This window comes from Sus scrofa, chromosome 13 (genome assembly GCF_000003025.6).
Source record: "Sus scrofa isolate TJ Tabasco breed Duroc chromosome 13, Sscrofa11.1, whole genome shotgun sequence".
NCBI lineage: Eukaryota > Metazoa > Chordata > Mammalia > Artiodactyla > Suidae > Sus > Sus scrofa.
This window is the reverse complement of record NC_010455.5, coordinates 18,344,396-18,363,692: the sequence shown is the minus strand read 5'-3', so window position 1 is coordinate 18,363,692 and position 19,297 is coordinate 18,344,396. Positions and strand designations below refer to the sequence as shown.

Here is a 19,297-nt window from a genome sequence, read left to right as displayed (position 1 = left end):
TCTCACTTAATAAGCACGTTTCTGACAATATTATTTCTGAGCACCACAAGCGGGTCACAGATCTGCAGGTTCCTCCCGGATGCTCAGTGCTAGGTCCCAATACCGCCTGCCTGCCTCCCCTTGGGATCTCGTGTCCCCACAGCAATGGTTTCACAGCCATACTCAGCCTTGTCCTCTCTTGCTTCACCTCATCTTGTCTTCTAACTTGCTAATCCTTCAATCCTTCTGTGACCTTTCATTAACTTCCCAGTGTCTTCACTGGGGCAGATGTTTATTAATACATACTATGTTCTGTGTACTTTGCTGGGCCCCAGAAGGAAGACAGAGATGAAAGCCCACCATCTCAGCTCTCCAAGAGGTCATCAACCAGATGGGAGACAAATGGTGAGAAACAGCAAGGCAGATGGAATTAGGGCTATAATAGATCTTAAAAAGTACTCCACTTCTTTTCTTTAAAAAATCAGGTTTTTGGCCACACCCACAGCATGCAAAAGTTTCCTGGGTCAGGGACTGAATCTGTGTCACAGCAATGGCCTTAACTTGCTAGGACACCAGGGAGCTCCTAAAATCAGCTTTACTGAGCTTTACAAAAAATAAAGTGCACCTATCTTAAGTTTGTGAATTTTGACAAATGTATATGCACATGCAACTCCCACAATCAAGATATAGAGTATTTCTATCACCTCAGAACATTTCCCGATGCCCCTTTCTAGCCTATCCTTCCACCTTGAGCCCCAGAAAACTACTGACCAGCTTCCTCTCTCTAGATCTATACATCTGTTTTACCTTCTTGAATTATATGTAAGTAGAATCAAACATTACATATATACGTATAATATAAATATATTTAATATTTTTACCTGGCTTCTTTCATTCAACATATTATTTTGGTGATTTGTCCATACTGTTGCATGTATCTGTCTGGGGTTTGCTCCTCTTTATTGCTGAGTAATATTCCACTGTTTAAATACAAAATTTGCACTGTTTTGGTAATCATTTGGTTGTTTCCAATTTGTGCCAATTATAAATACAGCTTCTATGCATATTCTTGCATAAGTATTTTTGTAGACATATTTCTCTTGGGTAAATATGTAGGAATGGAATTGCTGGGTCAAATGATGTTTAACCTAACAGATAATTGTACTATTTTATAGTCCCACTGGTAGTGGATGAGAATTCTAGATGTTGCACATCCTCGTCAACACTTGGTATTGGCAGTCTTTTTAATTTCAGCCATTCTAGAGGATGTGATGTAGCACCTTATTGTGGTGCTAATTTGGGGGGGGGGAGTACCTCCATTGATCTCTACACATCCTCACTCCTTACAAGGTCGATGTTCTTTGGCACTTATTGGCCAACTTCCTTACTGAGAGGGAAGCCCGTTCTCAAGAGTGACAACAAGGTGAAGTTCTCATTATAGGTTAGAACAGCTGGTGGCCAGACTGTTCATGTTTCCTTCTTTACGCTCAGCTTTCCTATTGCAATGACCAAAGTCAGGTCATGAAAACTTTGATGGACACCTTCCTCCCTGCAGTTTCTCTTTTGAGAATTTTCCTTTGCAATCAGCATCCTTGGGAAAGTTTGAATCACTCTCTCAAGTGGAATCTCCCGTTTTCCTTTTTCTACCCTTCAACTGCTAAAGAGCACTGGAGCTGAAGCAGACTTATCCCATCATTACTGCCATCTACCTAAGGCCTATGGTGACTTGTTATTAGAAAGCAAACCAGAACAAAGCTCTGACGCCTTTGCTTGAAAGCCATTAGCCAGGATGCATCATCGGTAACGAAGCACACTGCTGCATGTAACAGAAAATAGGTTAAGCAAAGTCGGAATAATTCCTTGTGTAATTGCAAAAACTAGAGTCTGACAGCGTTCAGGGCTGCACTGATGCAGTGGCTTGATGACATAATCATGAAGAAGTTTCTTTCCTTCCCTTGGCTGTTTCTTCCAGTCACCTTCATCCCACAACTGGCTTCCTTTTGTGATCACAATATTATTGGCCTGCTGGGAGTTCCTGTCATGGTTTAACAGTAACAAACCTGACTAGTATCCATTAGGACACAGGTTCTATCCCTGGCCTCCCTCAGTGGGTTACGTTTCTGGTATTGCCATGAGCTGCGGCATGGGCTCGGATCCCACACTGATGTGGCTGTGGTGTACACTGGTGGCTGCAGCTCTTATTTAAGCCCTACCCTGGGAACTTCCATATGCTGCGGGTTCAGTGCTATAAAAACAGAACAAAAAATTACTGGCCTACAACTTCCTATCTGCACATTTCCTCAAACCTTCTTTCCCAAAACTCTCCAGCAAGCCTGAGTCACGTCCCCATGCCTGAACCAGTCGCTGTGGCCGGGGGTGGAATCAGCTTAGGCAGAGCTGTGTGCTCCATTCCTAGAGTTACGGTGGAGCTGGCTTTTCCAGAAGTCGCTGGGACATCAGTGAGTGGAGTGGATATGGAATAAAAACTAGGGTATGTAGGAGTTCCCTGGTGGCTAAGCATATTAAGGATTCAGTGTTGTCACTGTTGTGACATGGGTTCAATTCCTGGCCTGGGAACGTCCACATACCGAGGGTGTGGCAAAAAAACCCAAACCAAATCAAACCAAACCAAGTAGGGTAGTTTGATAACAGGAGGAGGGAGAAGGGGTGGTGGCAAGGTAGCAACCAGGTCTGTTATGCCCTGGATTAACTGTTCTTCTGAATATTCTAGGAAAAAAAAAAAAATCTGCCATTGACATGAAAGTTTTCTCAAAATGTACTTTTCAAATTGAATGTCTCCTTAACCAACAACTTTAGCCACTCAGCTTCCTAAATTTCTGAAAAATCATCACCTCTATGTTGCCAAGGACTTTCCCCCAAACCTGATCCTTTTATATACACCAAACACCTAAGTTTACTAAGTTAACTTACAACCACAGATAGTCTCACCTTCCCCATTATCCCAAGTCATCAACACCAACAATTATCTCACCTACCTTTACAGCTGTCTGTTTATAATTCACTTTGGCAGCAGAACGTAGCCAGGAGAACATTTATGTGAGGCCAACTTAGCAAATATTTCTCTGGTTGACATTTTCGAGTGTAGGCATGCACATGTGCGCCTCTAGCTTATTACAGGCATTTCTTGGAGATATGGCAAGTGTGGTCCCAGACCACCACAATAATGCCAGTCATATGAATTTTTTTGTTTTCCAGAGCATAGAAAAGTTCTGTTTCACAATAGTCTGTTAAGTGTGCAGTAGCATTATGTCTAAAAAACAATGTACCTCACTTAAAAATACTTTATTGCTGGAGTTCCCATCGTGGTTAAGGACCCAACACTGTCTCTGGGTGGATTTATGTTCAATCCCTGGCCTCACTCAGTGGGATCTGACATTGCCACAAACTGTGGCATAGGTCACAGATATGGCTCAGATCTGGTGTTGCTGTGGCTGTGCCATAGGCCACAGCTGCAGCTCCAATTCAACCCCTGGCCCAGGAACTTCCATATGCAGCAGATTTGGCCGTAAAACAAAAAAACCAAACACTTTCTCGCTAATCAATGGTAACCATCATCTGAGCCTTCAGCAAGGCACAATCTTTTTGCCAGTGGAGTGTCTTGCCTTGATGGTGATGGCTGCTAACTGATCAGGGTGGTGGTTGCTGAAGGCTGAGTGGCCGAGTCAGTTCTTTTTTTTTTTTTTTAGGGCCAAACCTGTGGCATAAGAAAATTCCCAGACTAGGGGTCGAATCAGAGCTGCAGCTGTCAGCCCACACCACCGCAACACCAGATCTACACCAAAGCTCACTGCAATGTCAGATCCTTAACTCCCTGAGTGGGTCCAGGGGTGGTACCCACACCCTCATGGATACTAGCCAGATTTGTTACTGCTGAGCCACAACAGGAACTCTGTGGCAGTTTCCTAAAATAGGACAACTGTGAACTCTGCTGCATTTGGACTCTTTCTTTTACAAAGGATTTCTCTGCAGCATGCAATGCTATTTGATAACATTTGACCCACCATAGAACTTCTTTCACAATTGGCGTCTGTCATCTCAAACTCTGCCTCTGTTTTATCAACTAAGTTTGTCTTGTTTGTTTCATTTTTGGCCGCCCTGCAACATATGGAGTTCCCAGGCCGGGAATCAGATTTGAGGCGGAGTTGTACCCTAAGCCGCACCTACGGCAATGCTGGATCTTTTAACCCACTGTGCCGGGCCAAGGATTGAACCTGTGTTCAATGACACGGATTCCATTCTGTCACAGTGGGAACTCCTCAGTTAAGTTTATTCTAAATCCTTTGCTGTCATTTCAGCAAGCTTCACAGTATCTTTACCAGCAGACTGCATTTCAAGAAACCACTCTTTTTTTTTTTTTGGTCTTTTGTCTTTTTAGGGCTGCACTCAAGGCATATGGAGGTTCCCAGGCTAGGGGTCTTATCGGAGCTGTAGCCACCGGCCTACACCAGAGCCACAGCAACACCAGATCTGAGCCCCGTCTGTGATCTACAGCACAGATCATGGCAACGCTGGATCCTTGATCCACTGAGCGAGGCCAGGGATCAAACCTGAAACCTCACGGTTCCTAACCAGATTTGTTCCTTCTGGAACAACATGAACTCCATGAAACCACTTTCTTTGCTCATCCATAACAAGCAACTCCTCATCCACTCAAGTTTTATCATGAGATGGCAGCAATTTAGTCCCGTATTCAGGCTCTACTTCTAATTCTAGTTCTCCTGCTATTTCCACAACATCTGCAGTTACTTCTTTCACTGAAGTCTTGAACCCTTCAAAGTCCTCTATGAGGACTGGAGTCAACTTCTTCCAAATGCCTGTTAATACTGATATTCTGGAGCTCTTCTTATGCACCAGCTAGAATGGTCAATCCTTTCCCGAAGGTTTTCAATTGACTTTGCCCAGATCTGTCAAAGGCATCACAGCCTATGACAGCTATAGCCTCACGAAATATATTTCTTAAACAATAAAACTTGAAATGACTCCTTGATCCATGGGCTACAGAATGGAGGTTGAGTGAGCAGACATGAAAACAACAGGAATCTCTTTGAACATCTCTACCAAAGCTCTAGGGTGACCAGGTGCATTGTCAAGGAGCAGTAATACTTGGAAAGGAATCTTTTTTTTTCTGAGCAGTAAATCTCAACAGTGGGCTTAAACTATTCACTAAAGCATGTTGTCAACAGATGTGCTGTCATCCAAGACTTTGTTGTTCCATTTATAGAGCACAGGCAGAGCAGATTCAGCAAAACCCTTAAGGGCTCACCATCACCCTAATTCCAAAAGCAGACAAAGATACTGGCAAAAAAGAAAACTATAGGCCAATATCTTTGATGAATACAGATGCAAAAATTCTCAACAAAATTTTAGCCAACCGAATCTAACAACATATAAAAAAGATCATATACCACGACCAGGTGGGATTTATCCCAGGTGCACAAGGATGGTTCAATATATGCAAATCAATCAATGTCATACACCACATTAACAAAAGTCAAAAACCACATGATTATCTCAATAGATGCAGAAAAAGCATTTGACAAATCCAACATCCATTCATGATAAAAACTCTTACCAAAGTGGGTATAGAGGGAACATACCTTAATGTAATAAAAGCCATTATGACAAACCCACAGCCAACATAATACTCAATGGAAAAAAGCTGAAAGAAAGCCTTTCCACTAAAATCTGGAACAAGACAAGGATGCCCACTCTCATCACTGTTATTCAATAGTGATGGAAGTCCTAGCCACAGCAATCAGACAGATAAAAGAAATAAAATGTATCCAAATTGGAAGAGAAGAGGTAAAACTGTCTCTGTATGCAGAGGACATGATGCTATATATAGAAAACCCTAAGGACTCAACCCAAAAACTACTTGAACTGATTAACAAATTCAGCAAAGTAGCAGGATATAAGATTAGCGATCAGAAATCAGTCACATTTCTGTATACTAACAATGAAATATTAGAAAAGGAATACGAAAATACGTTTTAAAATTGCACTCAAAAAAGTCAAATATCTAGGAATAAACCTGACCAAGGAGGTGAAAGACTTATATGTTCAGAACTATAAAACATTAATCAAGGAAATTAAAGAAGATGTAAAGAAATGGAAAGATATTCCATGCTCCTGGGTTGGAAAAATTAATATTGTACTAATGGCCATACTACCCAAAGTAATCTACAGATTCAATGCAATCCCTATCAAATTACCCAGGACATTTTTCACAGAACTAGAACAATCCAAAAATGTATATGGAACCACAAAAGACCCAGAATTGCCAAAGCAATCCTGAGGAACACAAACCAAGCAGGAGGCATAACTGTCCCAGACTTCAGGCAATATCACAAAGCCACAGTCATCAAGACGGTATGGTACTGGTACCAAAACATACAGACAGACCAATGAAACAGAAGAGAGAACCCAGAAATACACCCAGACCCCTATGGTCAATTAATCTTCAACAAAGGAGGCAAGAACATAAAATGGGAAAAAGATATTCTTTTCAGCAAGTATTGCTGGGAAACCTGGACAGCTGCATGCAAATCAATGAAACTAGAACACACCTTCACACCATGCACAAAAATAAACTCAAAATGGCTTAAAGACTTAAATGTAAGACAAGACATCATCAAACTCCTGGAAGAGAATATAGGCAAAACATTCTCTGATAGCAACCTTACAAATGTTCTCTCAGGTCAGTCTCCCAAAGCAACGGAAATAAAAGCAAAAATAAACCAGTGGGACCTAATCAAACTGACAAGCTTTTGCACAGCAAAGAAAACCAACAAGAAAACAAAAAGACAACTTACAGAATGGGAGAAAATAGTTTCAAAGGATGCAAAGGACAAGGGCTTAATCTCTAAAATATACAAACAACTTACACAACGCAACAGCAAAAAAGCCAATCACCCAATGAAAAAATGGGCAAAAGACTTGAATAGACATTTCTCCAAGGAAGATATACAGATGGCCAACAAGCACATGAAAAAATGCTCAATAGCACCAATTATTAGAGAAACGCAAATCAAAACTACCATGAGATACCACCTCACACCAGTCAGAATGGCTGTCATTAATAAGTCCACAAATAATAAATGCTGGAGGGGGCAACCCTCCTGCACTGTTGGTGGGAATGTAAACTGGTAAAACCACTATGGAGAACAGTATGGAGGTACCTCAGAAAACTAAATATAGAACCACCATATGACCCAGCAATCCCACTCTTGGCAAAACTTTCCTTGAAAAAGACACATGCACCTGCATGTTCATTGCAGCTCTATTCATAATAGCCAAGACATGGAAACAACCTAAATGTCCATCAACAGATGACTGGATTAGAAGATGTGGTATATGTACACAATTAAATACTACTCAGCCATAAAAAAGAACAAAATAATGCCATTTGCAGCAACATGGAATGAACTAGAGACTCATACTGAGTGAAGTAAGTCAGAAAGAGAAAGACAAATACCATATGCTATCACTTATATCTGGAATCTAATATATGGCACAAACGAACCTTTCCACAGAGAAGAAACTCATAGACTTGGAGAATAGACTTGTGGTTGCCAAGGGGGAGGGGGACAGAGTGGGATGGACTAGGAACTTGGGGTTAATAGATGCAGACTATTGGCTTTGGAATGGATAAGCAATGAGACCCTGCTGTGTAGCACTGGGAACCATGTCTACTCATTTATGATGGAGCATGATAATGTGAGAAAAAAGAATCTATACATGTATGTGTGACTGGGTCACCTTGCTGTATAGTAGAAAATTGACAGAACACTGTAAACCAGCTATAATGAAAAAAATAAAAATCATTATATATATATATATATATATACATATATATATATATATATATATTTTTAAACCCTTAAGGCCTCCAGGATTTCATAATGGTAAGTGGGCACTGGATTCAACTAAAAAATCACCAGCTGCATTAGCCCCTAACAGGAGAGCCAGCCTGTCCTTTGAAGCCAGGCACTGTCTTCTCTGCTCCAGCTATGAAAGTCTTGGATGACATCTTCTAATAGAAGGCTGTCTACACTGAAAATGTGTTGTTTAGTGTAGCCACCTTCATGAATTATCTCAGCTAGAGCTTCTGGACTACTGCTGCAGCTTCTCCATGAGTACTTGTTGCTTCACCTTGCACTTTAATGTTATGGAGAGGGCTTCTTTCTTTAAACCTCATAAGCCAATCTCTGCGAGCTTCATACTTTCTTCTGTAGCTTCCTCACCTCCCTTAGCCTTCATAGAACTGAGGAGAATTGGACCTGGCTCTGGCTTAGGCCTTTTCTTTTTCTTTTTTTTTTTTTTTTGAGTTAAAGGAATATTGTGCCTGGTTTGATCTTCTACCCTGACCTCTAAAACTTTCTGCACATCAGCAAAAAGGCTGTTTTGCTTTCTTATCATTCCTTTATTCACTGGAGTAGCACTTATAATTTTCTTCAAGAACAAGAGCGTTTCCTTTGCAGTCACAGCCTGGTTTACTGCTTAGCACAAGATGCCTCGCTCTCAGTCTTTGACATGCCTTCCTCACTAAGCTTCGTCATTATTTATTTTTCTTTTTATGGCTGCACCTGCAGCACATGGAAATTCCTGGGCTAGGGGTCAAATTAGAGCTGCAGCTCCTGGCCTATGCCACAACCACAGCAACAATAGATCTGGACTGCACCTGTGACCTATGCCAGAGCTTGCCACAATGCCAGATCCTTAACCCACTGAGCACGGCCAGGGATCAAATCTGCATCCTCATGGACACTAGGTTGGGTTCTTAATCCACTGAGGCCACAATGGGAACTCCAACATTATCACTTCTAGCCTTTCTTTTTCTTTTGCTTCACCTGCGGCATATGGAAGCTCCTGGGCCAGGGATGGAATCTGAGCCACATCTGGGACCTACGACACAGCTGCGGCATGCTGGATCCTTAACCCTCTGTGCTGGGCTGGGGATCAAAACCGCACCTCCACAGAAACAAACTGGATCATTAACTCACTGTCCCACAGCAGGAACTCCTAGCCTTTATATATATATATATTTTTTTTTCCTTTTGGGAGTGGCGGCACCAGGGAAGTTCCTGGGCTAGAGGTTGAATCGGAGCTGCAGCTGCCAGCCTATGCCACAACCACAGCAACACCAGATTTGAATCTGCGACCTACAAAGCAGCTGCAGCAACACCAGATCCTTAACCCATTAAAGGAGGCTAGGGAGAGGAGTTCCCATTGTAGCTCAGTGGTTAACGAACCCGACTAGCATCCATGAGGACATGGGTTTGATCCCTGGCCTCGCTCAGTGGGTTAAAGATCTGGCGTTGCCATGACCTATGGTGTAGGTCACAGACACGGCTTGGATCCCTAATTGCTGTGGCTGTAACCTGCTGAGCCATGAAGGGACTCCAGGAACTCCTAGGAGTGAGAGACATGTGACTCTTCCTTTCCCTTGAAGACTTGGAGAGGGCGAAAGACTGGGGACAGCGGTGGAACAGTCAGAATACAAATACTTATTAAGTTCACGATCTTACATGGGTGTGGTTTGTGCTGCCCCAAACAATGAACGATAGTAACATCAAAGATCACTGACCACAGATAGCCATAACAAACGTGGGAGTTCCCTGCTGACTCAGTAGGTTAGGATTTAGCATTGTCACTGCAGTGGCTTGGGTCACTGCTATGGTGCAGGTTCAATCCCCGGCCTGGAAATTTTCACAAGCCACAGGTATGTCCCCCCAAAATACCCCATAATAATCATCATCATGAAGACATTTTAAATAGTGGGAGAATTACCAAGATTTGACACAGAGACACAGTGAGCAAATGCTGTTGGAAGAATGTTGCCGATAGCCTTGCTCCACTCAGTGCTGTCACAGACCTTCAATTTATATAAAACACACTATCTGGAAAGTTCAGTAAAGTGAAGCACAATAAAATGAGGTCAGCCTGAATGCCTGGATTGTTTTTCCTGTGAAAAATAATTTTCAATTTAATTGAAAATTAAATAACATTTTTTCAATTTAATAACTCTCTAGGGGAAAGAAATACAAACTTTAAATTGATTTTCTACCCAGGTATGCATCTTCGGTGAGTGTTTTTAAACGACTGTGCTCTATGCAGAGATATTTTATACATTTAAAATCTTTTGTGTGCTGATACCCTGAAGGGATTTTCTTGTGAAGGGAGCAATTTAAAAATGTACAAAAATAATTGATTCTGAACATTCTTGTGTTGAGGCTTTTTATGGTTTTAAAATATTGGCTAAATACTTATCTCTGGGCGTTACAGGGTGGATATAGCAACAGAGAGAGATTAACTGCCTAAAGCATTTCATCGATTTTTTCATGAGTGGGTAAATATATCAAATTAAAAGTCCACCCAGCTCCATCACAGACGTGATGTTTCTGGAAGGGCTGAGAGGTGAATGCAGGTGGTGAACACAAACGGCAGAATATAAGCACGCTCTATATTATCCTTGTAATAACGTTTTTCAAACCCAGAAAACTAGTCTTATGTTTGCTGTGTTGCATGTGGCTTTTTGTTTTTTGCTTCTTTGGTAAGAGATAAATTAAACCCAGTTTAAAACTTATAGCTTTAGCTGAACAATAGAGAGTCATTTTGTTGTCTAAAAACTCACACTTAAAATTACTCATGGGAGTCCCCTGGTGGCCTATAGCAGTTAAGGGCTCAGCATTGTCACTGCTGTGGCTCAGGTCACTGCTGTGGTGAGGGTTTGTTCTCTGGCCCGGGCACTTTCAGATGCCATGGATGAAGCCAAAACAAAATATTCATTAAAAAAAAAAAGTCGCTCGGTAGTCAAAAGAAGAAATAATTTCCTTTCAGCTAAAAATAAATATTTTGTTTGTTAAAAAAAAAAGTCGCTCGGTAGTCAAAAGAAGAAATAATTTCCTTTCAGCTAAAAATAAATATTTTGTTTGTTTGTTTGGAGGAAGGGGTAGTGTGCGTGTGTGTGTGAAATCTTAAGGCAACACAAAGAGTCATGCTTCTGAAAAGCCACAAATAAAGACACACAGCAAGCCCCCTGCAGAGACTCAAACAAATCACTGACTCTCCTGAAAAAGATCTCTTTGGTGATACTGGTTCAGGAAAGGCCTATGGTTGGTTGTAGTGTATTTGGAGGATACTGCAGAGTGGTTTACAAAAACTTTCATCCCAAAAGTTACTTACTATAAATTTGGCCATGGTTACAGAAATCACACACATGGAGACAGAGAGAGGGAGAAAGAGAACATAAGAGTAGGCTCCTTTCTTTATGACTGTTTCCAGAAACAGACCTCTTAGGCTACAGTTTTTCTACTTTTTATGGAAACTTGATTGCAGCATAAAGTACTGGAAGAATCCATTGGAGGAGTTCCCGTTGTGGCTCAGCAGTAATGAACCCAACTAGTATCCATAAGGACATGGGTTCGATCTCTGGCCTTGCTCGTTAAGCATCTGGTGTTGCCCTGAGCTGTGGTGTAGGTCGCAGATGCGGCTTGGGTCCCGAGTTGCTGTGGCTGTGGTGTAGGCTGGCAGCTGCAGCTCTGATTGGATCCCTAGCCTGGGAACGTCCATGTGCCGCTAGTGCAGCCCTTAAAACAAAAAAAAAACTAACTGAAAAAATAAAACAAAGAATCCACCGGTTACACAGGAGAATGTGCTTCTGTGAGTGTGAGAGGGAGAGACAGACAGAGAAACAGTGCATCCAACCCCTGACTAGTTATTTCAGCTTTTCCTGTAAAATCAGCAAGTTGGAGGCTGTCCTGGGATGAATGGAAACACAAATCCAAAAGATTGATGTCCTGATCACCTGCAGGTCTGCATTGCTGAAGCTGAAATTTTACGGCTAAATGCTGGACTCAGAGAGGCCTCCTGTACTCCCAACACCCACCTCTCCCCCTTGGTGTCCCCTCTCTACTACTCCTTTGCACCCACAACCCAAGAACATCCTTTTTTCCCCGCCCCCCCCCTTTTTTTTGTCACGCCCAAGGCATTCAGAAGTTCCTGGGTCAGGCATGGAACTCGAGCCAGGGCAGTGACAACACCAGATCCTTAACTGCTAGGTCACCAGGGAACTCCCCCAAGAACATTCTTCATTATTCCTTTCAAAGGTCTAGGGTGGGCATTATTAGACCCTGAAGAAATCCCAACTCTCCTGTACTGGGGGAAACAGTTTGGATAAGGAGTAAGGATCAGATGAACAGAAAGACAGACCAACACAAAGAACACACAACACAAAGAAATGACACTGCCACCGGAGCAGAGGAGTAGAGGCCACGTCCATAGAGAGGGTCGCTGAAACCCTCTTACTGCCGCCAACTCTACTAATGTTTCTGTGATTTTCTGTTTTACAAAAGAGGCTCAGGTTGAAAAATCACCTGAGAGACACTGCTGTACCAGCAGCAACCATCCTGCCTAAAAACACTTCCTCCCAGGACACATCTGCCTTCCTGAATCTGGCTCTTCCCACTGTCTGATAACATCTGATAACAGTGTTAACAAATATCAGAGACTCTATATGGGAAAAGACTCTGAAAAAGAATGGATACATGTACACGTATAACTGAGCCACTTCGCTATACACCTGAAACGAACACAACCATGTAAGTCAACTATACTTCAATAAAATTTAAAATACACATATTTTAAAAATAGATTAAAGAATATATATTATAGCTGGAGATGTGGGACCTTTTGTTCTGATACTTTCCACCAAATATGGAACCTGTGTCTCTGTGGTCAGCAAGATGATTTTAAGGTACATGCAAGTATTTATCCTTATAGTGGTATGAGCTTATTTGTTTGCTTGCTTGTTTTTTGTTGTTGTTTGGGTTTTTGTTGTTGTCGTTATTGTTTTTGGCTGTGACACGCAATGGCTTGATGTAGGATCTCAATTCCCAGACTAGGGAATGAAACCTGGCCACATCTGTGAAAGTGCTGAATCCTAACCACTAGACCACCAGGGAACTCCTGGTTATGCACTTATTTTAATATGTATTAGAAAAAATACCACTAACACATCAGGGACTGTGCTCCCAGCAGCACTTAGGGCAAGCTCATTACTAAGGTCCAAGGCTAAGTTTTCACTGCATGCTTTCTGGGTCAACCACTTAGCACACGAGTGTCACGGACACCAACAATGCCCAGATTTGGGGAGCTGGGTCTCTCCTCCTATGCTGGCCTGGGGGCTGTGGACGAATGTTTCCTGGCAACATCACCTCCAGGTAGCCCTGTGAAGACAAAGAACCCCCCAGAGCACCAGCCTTAGCCTTCAGCCACAGGTCTCCTTTCTTGAATCAGACACCACATGACCCAGGATTCTGAAACATTTAATCAAAAAAAAAAGAATCTGGAATTTTAAAAGTTAGGTTTACAAACTTGACACATTCTTAGTAGTAGCAATTTATCTATACATGGCCTAAGAAACTAAGGTGATGAAGACATCAACAAGATATTTAAGAGTCCATTCTAAGCTACAGCACTTTGCAAGTAAGTATCTAGTTTAATTCTAACAAACCACTGTGAGCAAATTTAACTAAGTATATAAAAACATTAGTTAAATACAAGTCTCTGCAAATATACATTATACCTACAGCTGTTCTTACAGGGAGATTCTTCCTTTTCCTTTTTTCCCCAGTTTTTAATTCTCAAAATGGCGAATCACTGTATGGTCCTGGATCTCCAAGCTATAAAACTGAAATATGTGTTTCCAGCATAGCAGATGGTGACCAGAAAGGCGAAGAACTGGAGAAAACAAAGTGAAATAGAAAAAGGGGTTAGGGCACATTCTAATTAACAAAAGTTATCACTTCACCTCTACTGAATACTGCACTCACAGCATCCCTTGACTCCAAGCTTTCTCATCTAAAACTGCTTTATTGGTTCAATTATCTTCCTTCTGAAACGATTTCTGGCTAGGCTGTTTTTCTTTTTTGGAACCTATATGGAAAGCTTATAGTTTTACTCCGATAATCCCAGGGTATTCCACTTGGGGTGAAAATAGTGTGCATCAGAGAAAAGCACATGGATTGCTAATTTGGTATCGGCAATTTAAAATTTTTATTTATTTATTTTAATTTTTGCTGTTCAGGGCTGCACCCACGGCATATGGAAGTTCCTAGGTTATGGGTCAAATCAGAGCTGCAGCTGCCAGCCTACACCACAGTCTCAGTAACGCCAGATCCAAGCCACATCTGTGACCTATACCACAGCTCACAGCAATGCCGGATCCTTAACCCACTGAATGTGGCCAGGGATCAAACCCGTGCCTCATGGACACTAGTCGGGGTCACAATGGGAACTCCCTGGTATGGGCAATTTTAGACCAGAGCTTAACTTCCACGGCCATGGGGCCAGTTAACACAAACAAGCCAAGTGGATGAGAGGAAGCCATGAGCCCAGTTGGAGTGTAAATGGAGAGTGGGGAAACCATAGGGCCTCTTCTAGGGCAAACCCCTACCCAGTTCCAGCTGATTCTTTTTTTTTTTTTTTTTTTTTTTTTTGGCTTTTGCTTTTCCTTTTGGCCACACTTGCAGTATGCTCAAGTCCCAGGGCCAGGGACTGAACCTGAGCTGCTGCAGTGACCTGAGCCCCAGTAGTGACAACACCCAGGTCCTTAATTTGCTAAGCCACCAGGGAACTCCCAAGCTGATTCTTGCCATGTGCTAACTTGAGCGCAGTGCTGCCAAAGCCTCTGACTTTCAAGCTCCTGTGGACCCAACCTCTTTACCTTTATATAGACACTGAAATTTAAGCCAAGAATCTAATGAATGCCCATGTATCACCCATCAGCTTTAACACTCTCCTGCTGGCACTGCTAATTGTGCGCTGTCCCCAACACTTCTACTGCAGATGGGATGTTTTAAGGCTGTGGGAAGTAACATAATGTCTTTTCTATCAAAGGAAATCTTAGTGACTCCACTTTGCTCTGCTTTCGCCTTCCTGTGACCCCCACCCCTCCCCTTTCCCGCTTCTCCCAGTAACAATGTGTTTCAAATTAGCCAAAGGGGAAGAGTGTGTGCCCTGACCTGACCAATGGGAAGGGGACAGGTAAATCACCTGCGTTAGGGATAAACAGGGGAGGGTCCTTTGTTCGGCACGCACACTTTTTGGAGTGCCCATGCCCTTCTGCAGAAGTAAAGAGCCTTGTCGAGATTTCTTCTTGTCCATGGGTCTCACTTTCTGACACTGACAACCCGAGCCAGAGTTATTGTAATTTCCAACAAGGCTAATCTCATACAAACTTTTTTTGCCCGTGGCGTGTAGCAGGTGGCTTGATGTGGGATCTCAGTTCCTAGATCAGAGATTTAACCTGGGATGAAAGTGTCAAATCCTAATGTCCACACCACCAGGGAATTCCCATCAGAGAAACTTTTAAAATTAGCTTTTTTAGGGATTCCCATTGTGGCTCAGTGGCAATGAGCCTGACTAGCATCCCTGAGGTTGTGGGTTCAATCCCTGGCCTTGCTCAGTGAGTTAAGGATCTAGTGTTACCATGAGCTGTAGTGTAGGTCTCAGATGTGGCTTGGATCTAGCGTTGCTGTGGCTGTGGTACAGCAGCTGTAGCTCCAATTCAACCCCTAGCCTAGGACCCTCCAAATGCCATGCGTACAGCCCTAAAAAAAAAAAAAAAAAAAAAAAAATTAGTTTAATTGGAAAAATACACAGTTATGGATTTAAAAATGTAAACTGTACTGAAGCACATAAAGTAAATGAGCAAAGCCCTTATTCCACATCCCTCATGATCCATCACAGTCCCTGGATGCTGGTGTACATCCTTCTAGGCATCCTTAGGGCCTAAGCAAACATTTCTACTTAAGCAATCCTCATGTGCGTATCTTCTGCCTCTCTCTCTCTTCCCACTTGCACTGTAGGCAGTAGAATTATTCTAGAATGGCTCAAGTGTTTTTTTTTCCCTCAAATAATTATTTTTTTTCCAGCCATTTGGTCTTTGCTCACATGGAATCTTTCAGCCTCTTTACACCTCAGGCCATCGGGAGGCCCTTTCAAAACAGGAAGTTCATGGTCAAGGTATCCCTACTGCAGGGGGTACTTTTCTCCGCAGATAACTTTGTTCTTCTCCTGGATCAGCAGTCAGACTTGGGGAGGGAGGGAGGAAGAGATGGTGGGGACGATATGGCTCACTCACCGACGAGGCTGCCCAGCTGTTGAAGTTGTGACTGTCCCTCTCTGGGGAGACGGAAGATGCATCCACAATAGCGGCTGAGAGGTATAAGACGAAGGCACTGCCGTTAAAGCACAGACCCTGGGAGACAGAGGGGCAAATTGTTTAGGGAGGCTGGGAAGGTCTGAGCACCTCTGGGCCTCAGAGATGTCCAGAACTGCACCCCGATTGTGACCAGGGGCCCATCTGGACATGGGAGGAGGGCAGGGGACAAATGCAACAACTTCGCCCCTTGGGGATACTCAGTGAACACTGCTTCCCTGACTCACAGATGCTCTGAGAGGGTACAGAGGGACTCCTCAGTTGGAACAGCAAATACAATATCCCAAGCAGAAGGCAGACACATTTGACTTTAGCATCTGCCAGCAGTCTTCAAAATCTGGCTGTAAACATTTCCCCTCCCACCTGGCGAGGGAATGAACCTGTGCCACGGCAGTGACCCAAGCCACAGGAGTGCCAATGCTGGATCCTTAACTGCTAGGTCACCAGGGAACTCCTATAAACATCTCAAAACTGGGAGAGTTTACACCCAAACCCAGATTTCTGGATTATCTTAGGGAGGGACCAAAAAAGGAACAGAAGACCTTGCAAGCCTGGGATCTCATTCCCAGCTGATTTCTCTGTGAAGACTATTCTGCAGTTGTTTAAGACAGAGTGCCTGAGTGTGGCAAGAGTTCAAAACTCTGAGTTTACATGCACGTGCACGACCATCTGGTCTCCTCACGTGTGTGAGTGTGCCACCCCTAACACAGAGGTGATGGCCTTGCTGGATAAGATAAAGGTTTAAACAGTTCTGAAAGGCCTCAATGTCTTGGCCTCCTGACTGCTGGTCCCAGTTATTTATTTAATTTTTTGACCACGCCCATAGCATGTGGAAGTTCCCAGACCAGGGACTGAAACTGCACCATAGCAAGTGCAGAGTAGGGAAAACACAAGGCCCTCTTCTGGAGCAATACCCACCCAGTTGGACCCAAACTGGTGCAGTGACAACACCAGGTCCTTAACCCACTGTGCCACAAGTGAACTCCTGGTCCCAGTTCTTAATCACTACTGGGGAAGAGGAGTGCCTGGAACAGGATGAAATCAGAAAAACATGCTGGATTAAAGTTGAGAGACAGGGGCCCTGTGGTGTGTGAATCTGTACAAAAGGCTCCAAACCTCAGTTTCCTTATCTATAAAATGGGGACATACCTCATGATGATAAATTCTGAAAATGTAAATCAGAGCATTTTAAAACCAGGGAGTTTTGGAAGGCAGCAATGCTAAATAAGAAGAAAAAGTACCATTACGGGCAGTATTTAAAATTTTTAATTTTTTTTTTTTTGGGCCATAGTATGCAAATGTGCAATGTGCGATCTCAGCTCCCAGGATTGCACCCAGGCTGCAATGGTGAAAGCCCTGAGTCCTAACCACTAAAGTCATCAGGGAACTCCCTAAAATTATAAATTTTTAATCAGGGAAAGAGTCTTAGGCTTGGAGGAGAGAAAGACTAACAGATGCTCTAGGCCAGAGGTCAGCAAAATTAAGAGCCCTGACTAGCAGTCAGGGGACCAAGACCTAGAGTTCCTTCTGAACTGTTTGAGCCTTTATTTGAGCAAGGCCCTCACCTCTGTGTCAGGGTGGTACACTCATGCCAGACAGGTCATGAAGGTGAATATAAACTCAGTCTGACTCACGGCCAGTTTTTCTTTTAAAAGTCTTGCTGGAACTCAGTCATGCTCATTCACTGAATAAGGCTGATCTCACGTCGCAAGCAAAGTGGAATGGCTGTGACCAAGATATTCTGCTGATCCAGGTCACTCAGCCAGGAACTGAGACCCAGGCAAAAGCGGAAGTCAGGGTCCTGCTTGTTCCTGCATCTCAACCATCTGCCCCCCGCCCCACATTACCTTTTCCAAGCTCATCTTCCAGCTTCTCAAGCGCTTTCTTCAAGACCTACTTTAAGACTCCTCTTTCTCCCAAACAGCTTTCCTTAAACAAGCCCCACTCACTGTGACTACCCCACCCCCGCATTCCCATGTAAGAGCTACTTCAGAGTGCCAGCCTTTCTTGACTCTCACATTCAAAAGAGTCTTTCCTTTCCAGGGCCCACCCGGAAGCAGGACACCAATTCCAACAAGGCTGCTTGTGCTGCCCCAGGCAGTTACAGAACCTCCACAGGACCTATTTTCAGAACCTGCACCCTGTTCTTGAAAATCATAATGGAGAATCTTTTTTTTTTTTTTTTCTTCCCCCTCATTTTAGGGCCACTGCATATGGAGGTTCCCAGGCTAGGGGTCTAATCAGAGCTACAGCTGCCAGCCTACACCACAGCCACAGCAATACCAGATCTGAGCCACGTCTGCGACCTACACCACAGCTCATGGCAACACTGGATCCTTAACCCACTCAGCGAGGCCAGGGAATGAACCTGTGTCCTCATGGATGCTAGTCAGATTGATTTCCACTGAGCCATGATGGAAACTCCAGGCAATCTTCACTTTTGTATTTGGGGGCAAGAGTCAGCCAGTCTGTTTTCCCAAATACAAAAGTGGGGTGACTTCCATCATATTTTATACATGTCCCTGCTTTACCACACATCATAGGGTGCCATGATGGTTATCTGATGTGATAACTTTTGGTCCCCCAAACTGTTCTGGGTTTGTCTGTGAGGATTAACACTTGAACTGAGGAAAGTAAGACTGCCCTCCCTAGTATGGTGGGCCTCCTCTAATCAATTAAAGGCCTGAATAGAATGAAAAGGCTGACCCACTTGTGAGAAAGAGGTAGCTCCAACTGCATGACTGCCTTGAGCTGGGATGTCAACTGAAACATCAACTCTTCTCGGGTCTCAAGCCTGCCGGCCTTTGGACTAGAACTTACACCACTGGCTCTCTTGGTCTCCAAGCTGCTGATTGCAGACCTTGAGACTTCTCAGCCTCCATAATCATATGAGCCAATTCCTTATAGTAAATCTCCTTATATGGATACATATCCTGTTGCTTCTGCTTCTCTAGAGAACCCTGGTAAACACAACAGAGTTTGGGACAGAGAGTTAGGTATAGGTTTTGGAACTAGAAATTAACTGTGGCTATAACAAAATAGCTGAAAATAGGGAAGTGGCTTTGGCACTGGCTA

General features: G+C 43.3%; 1 protein-coding gene across 1 annotated transcript in view; it reads right to left on the bottom strand.

Moving 5' to 3' along the window:
• Positions 13,307-19,297, bottom strand: part of CMTM8 (CKLF like MARVEL transmembrane domain containing 8) — a 107,008-nt gene continuing 101,017 nt past the window's right edge. The window contains exons 3-4 of the mRNA XM_021071501.1: positions 16,145-16,261; positions 13,307-13,740 (exon numbers count right to left, since the gene is read on the bottom strand). Of these exons, the coding sequence (XP_020927160.1) occupies positions 13,657-13,740; positions 16,145-16,261 (201 nt within the window). The 3' untranslated portion in view covers positions 13,307-13,656. The remainder of the gene's footprint in view (positions 13,741-16,144; positions 16,262-19,297) is intronic.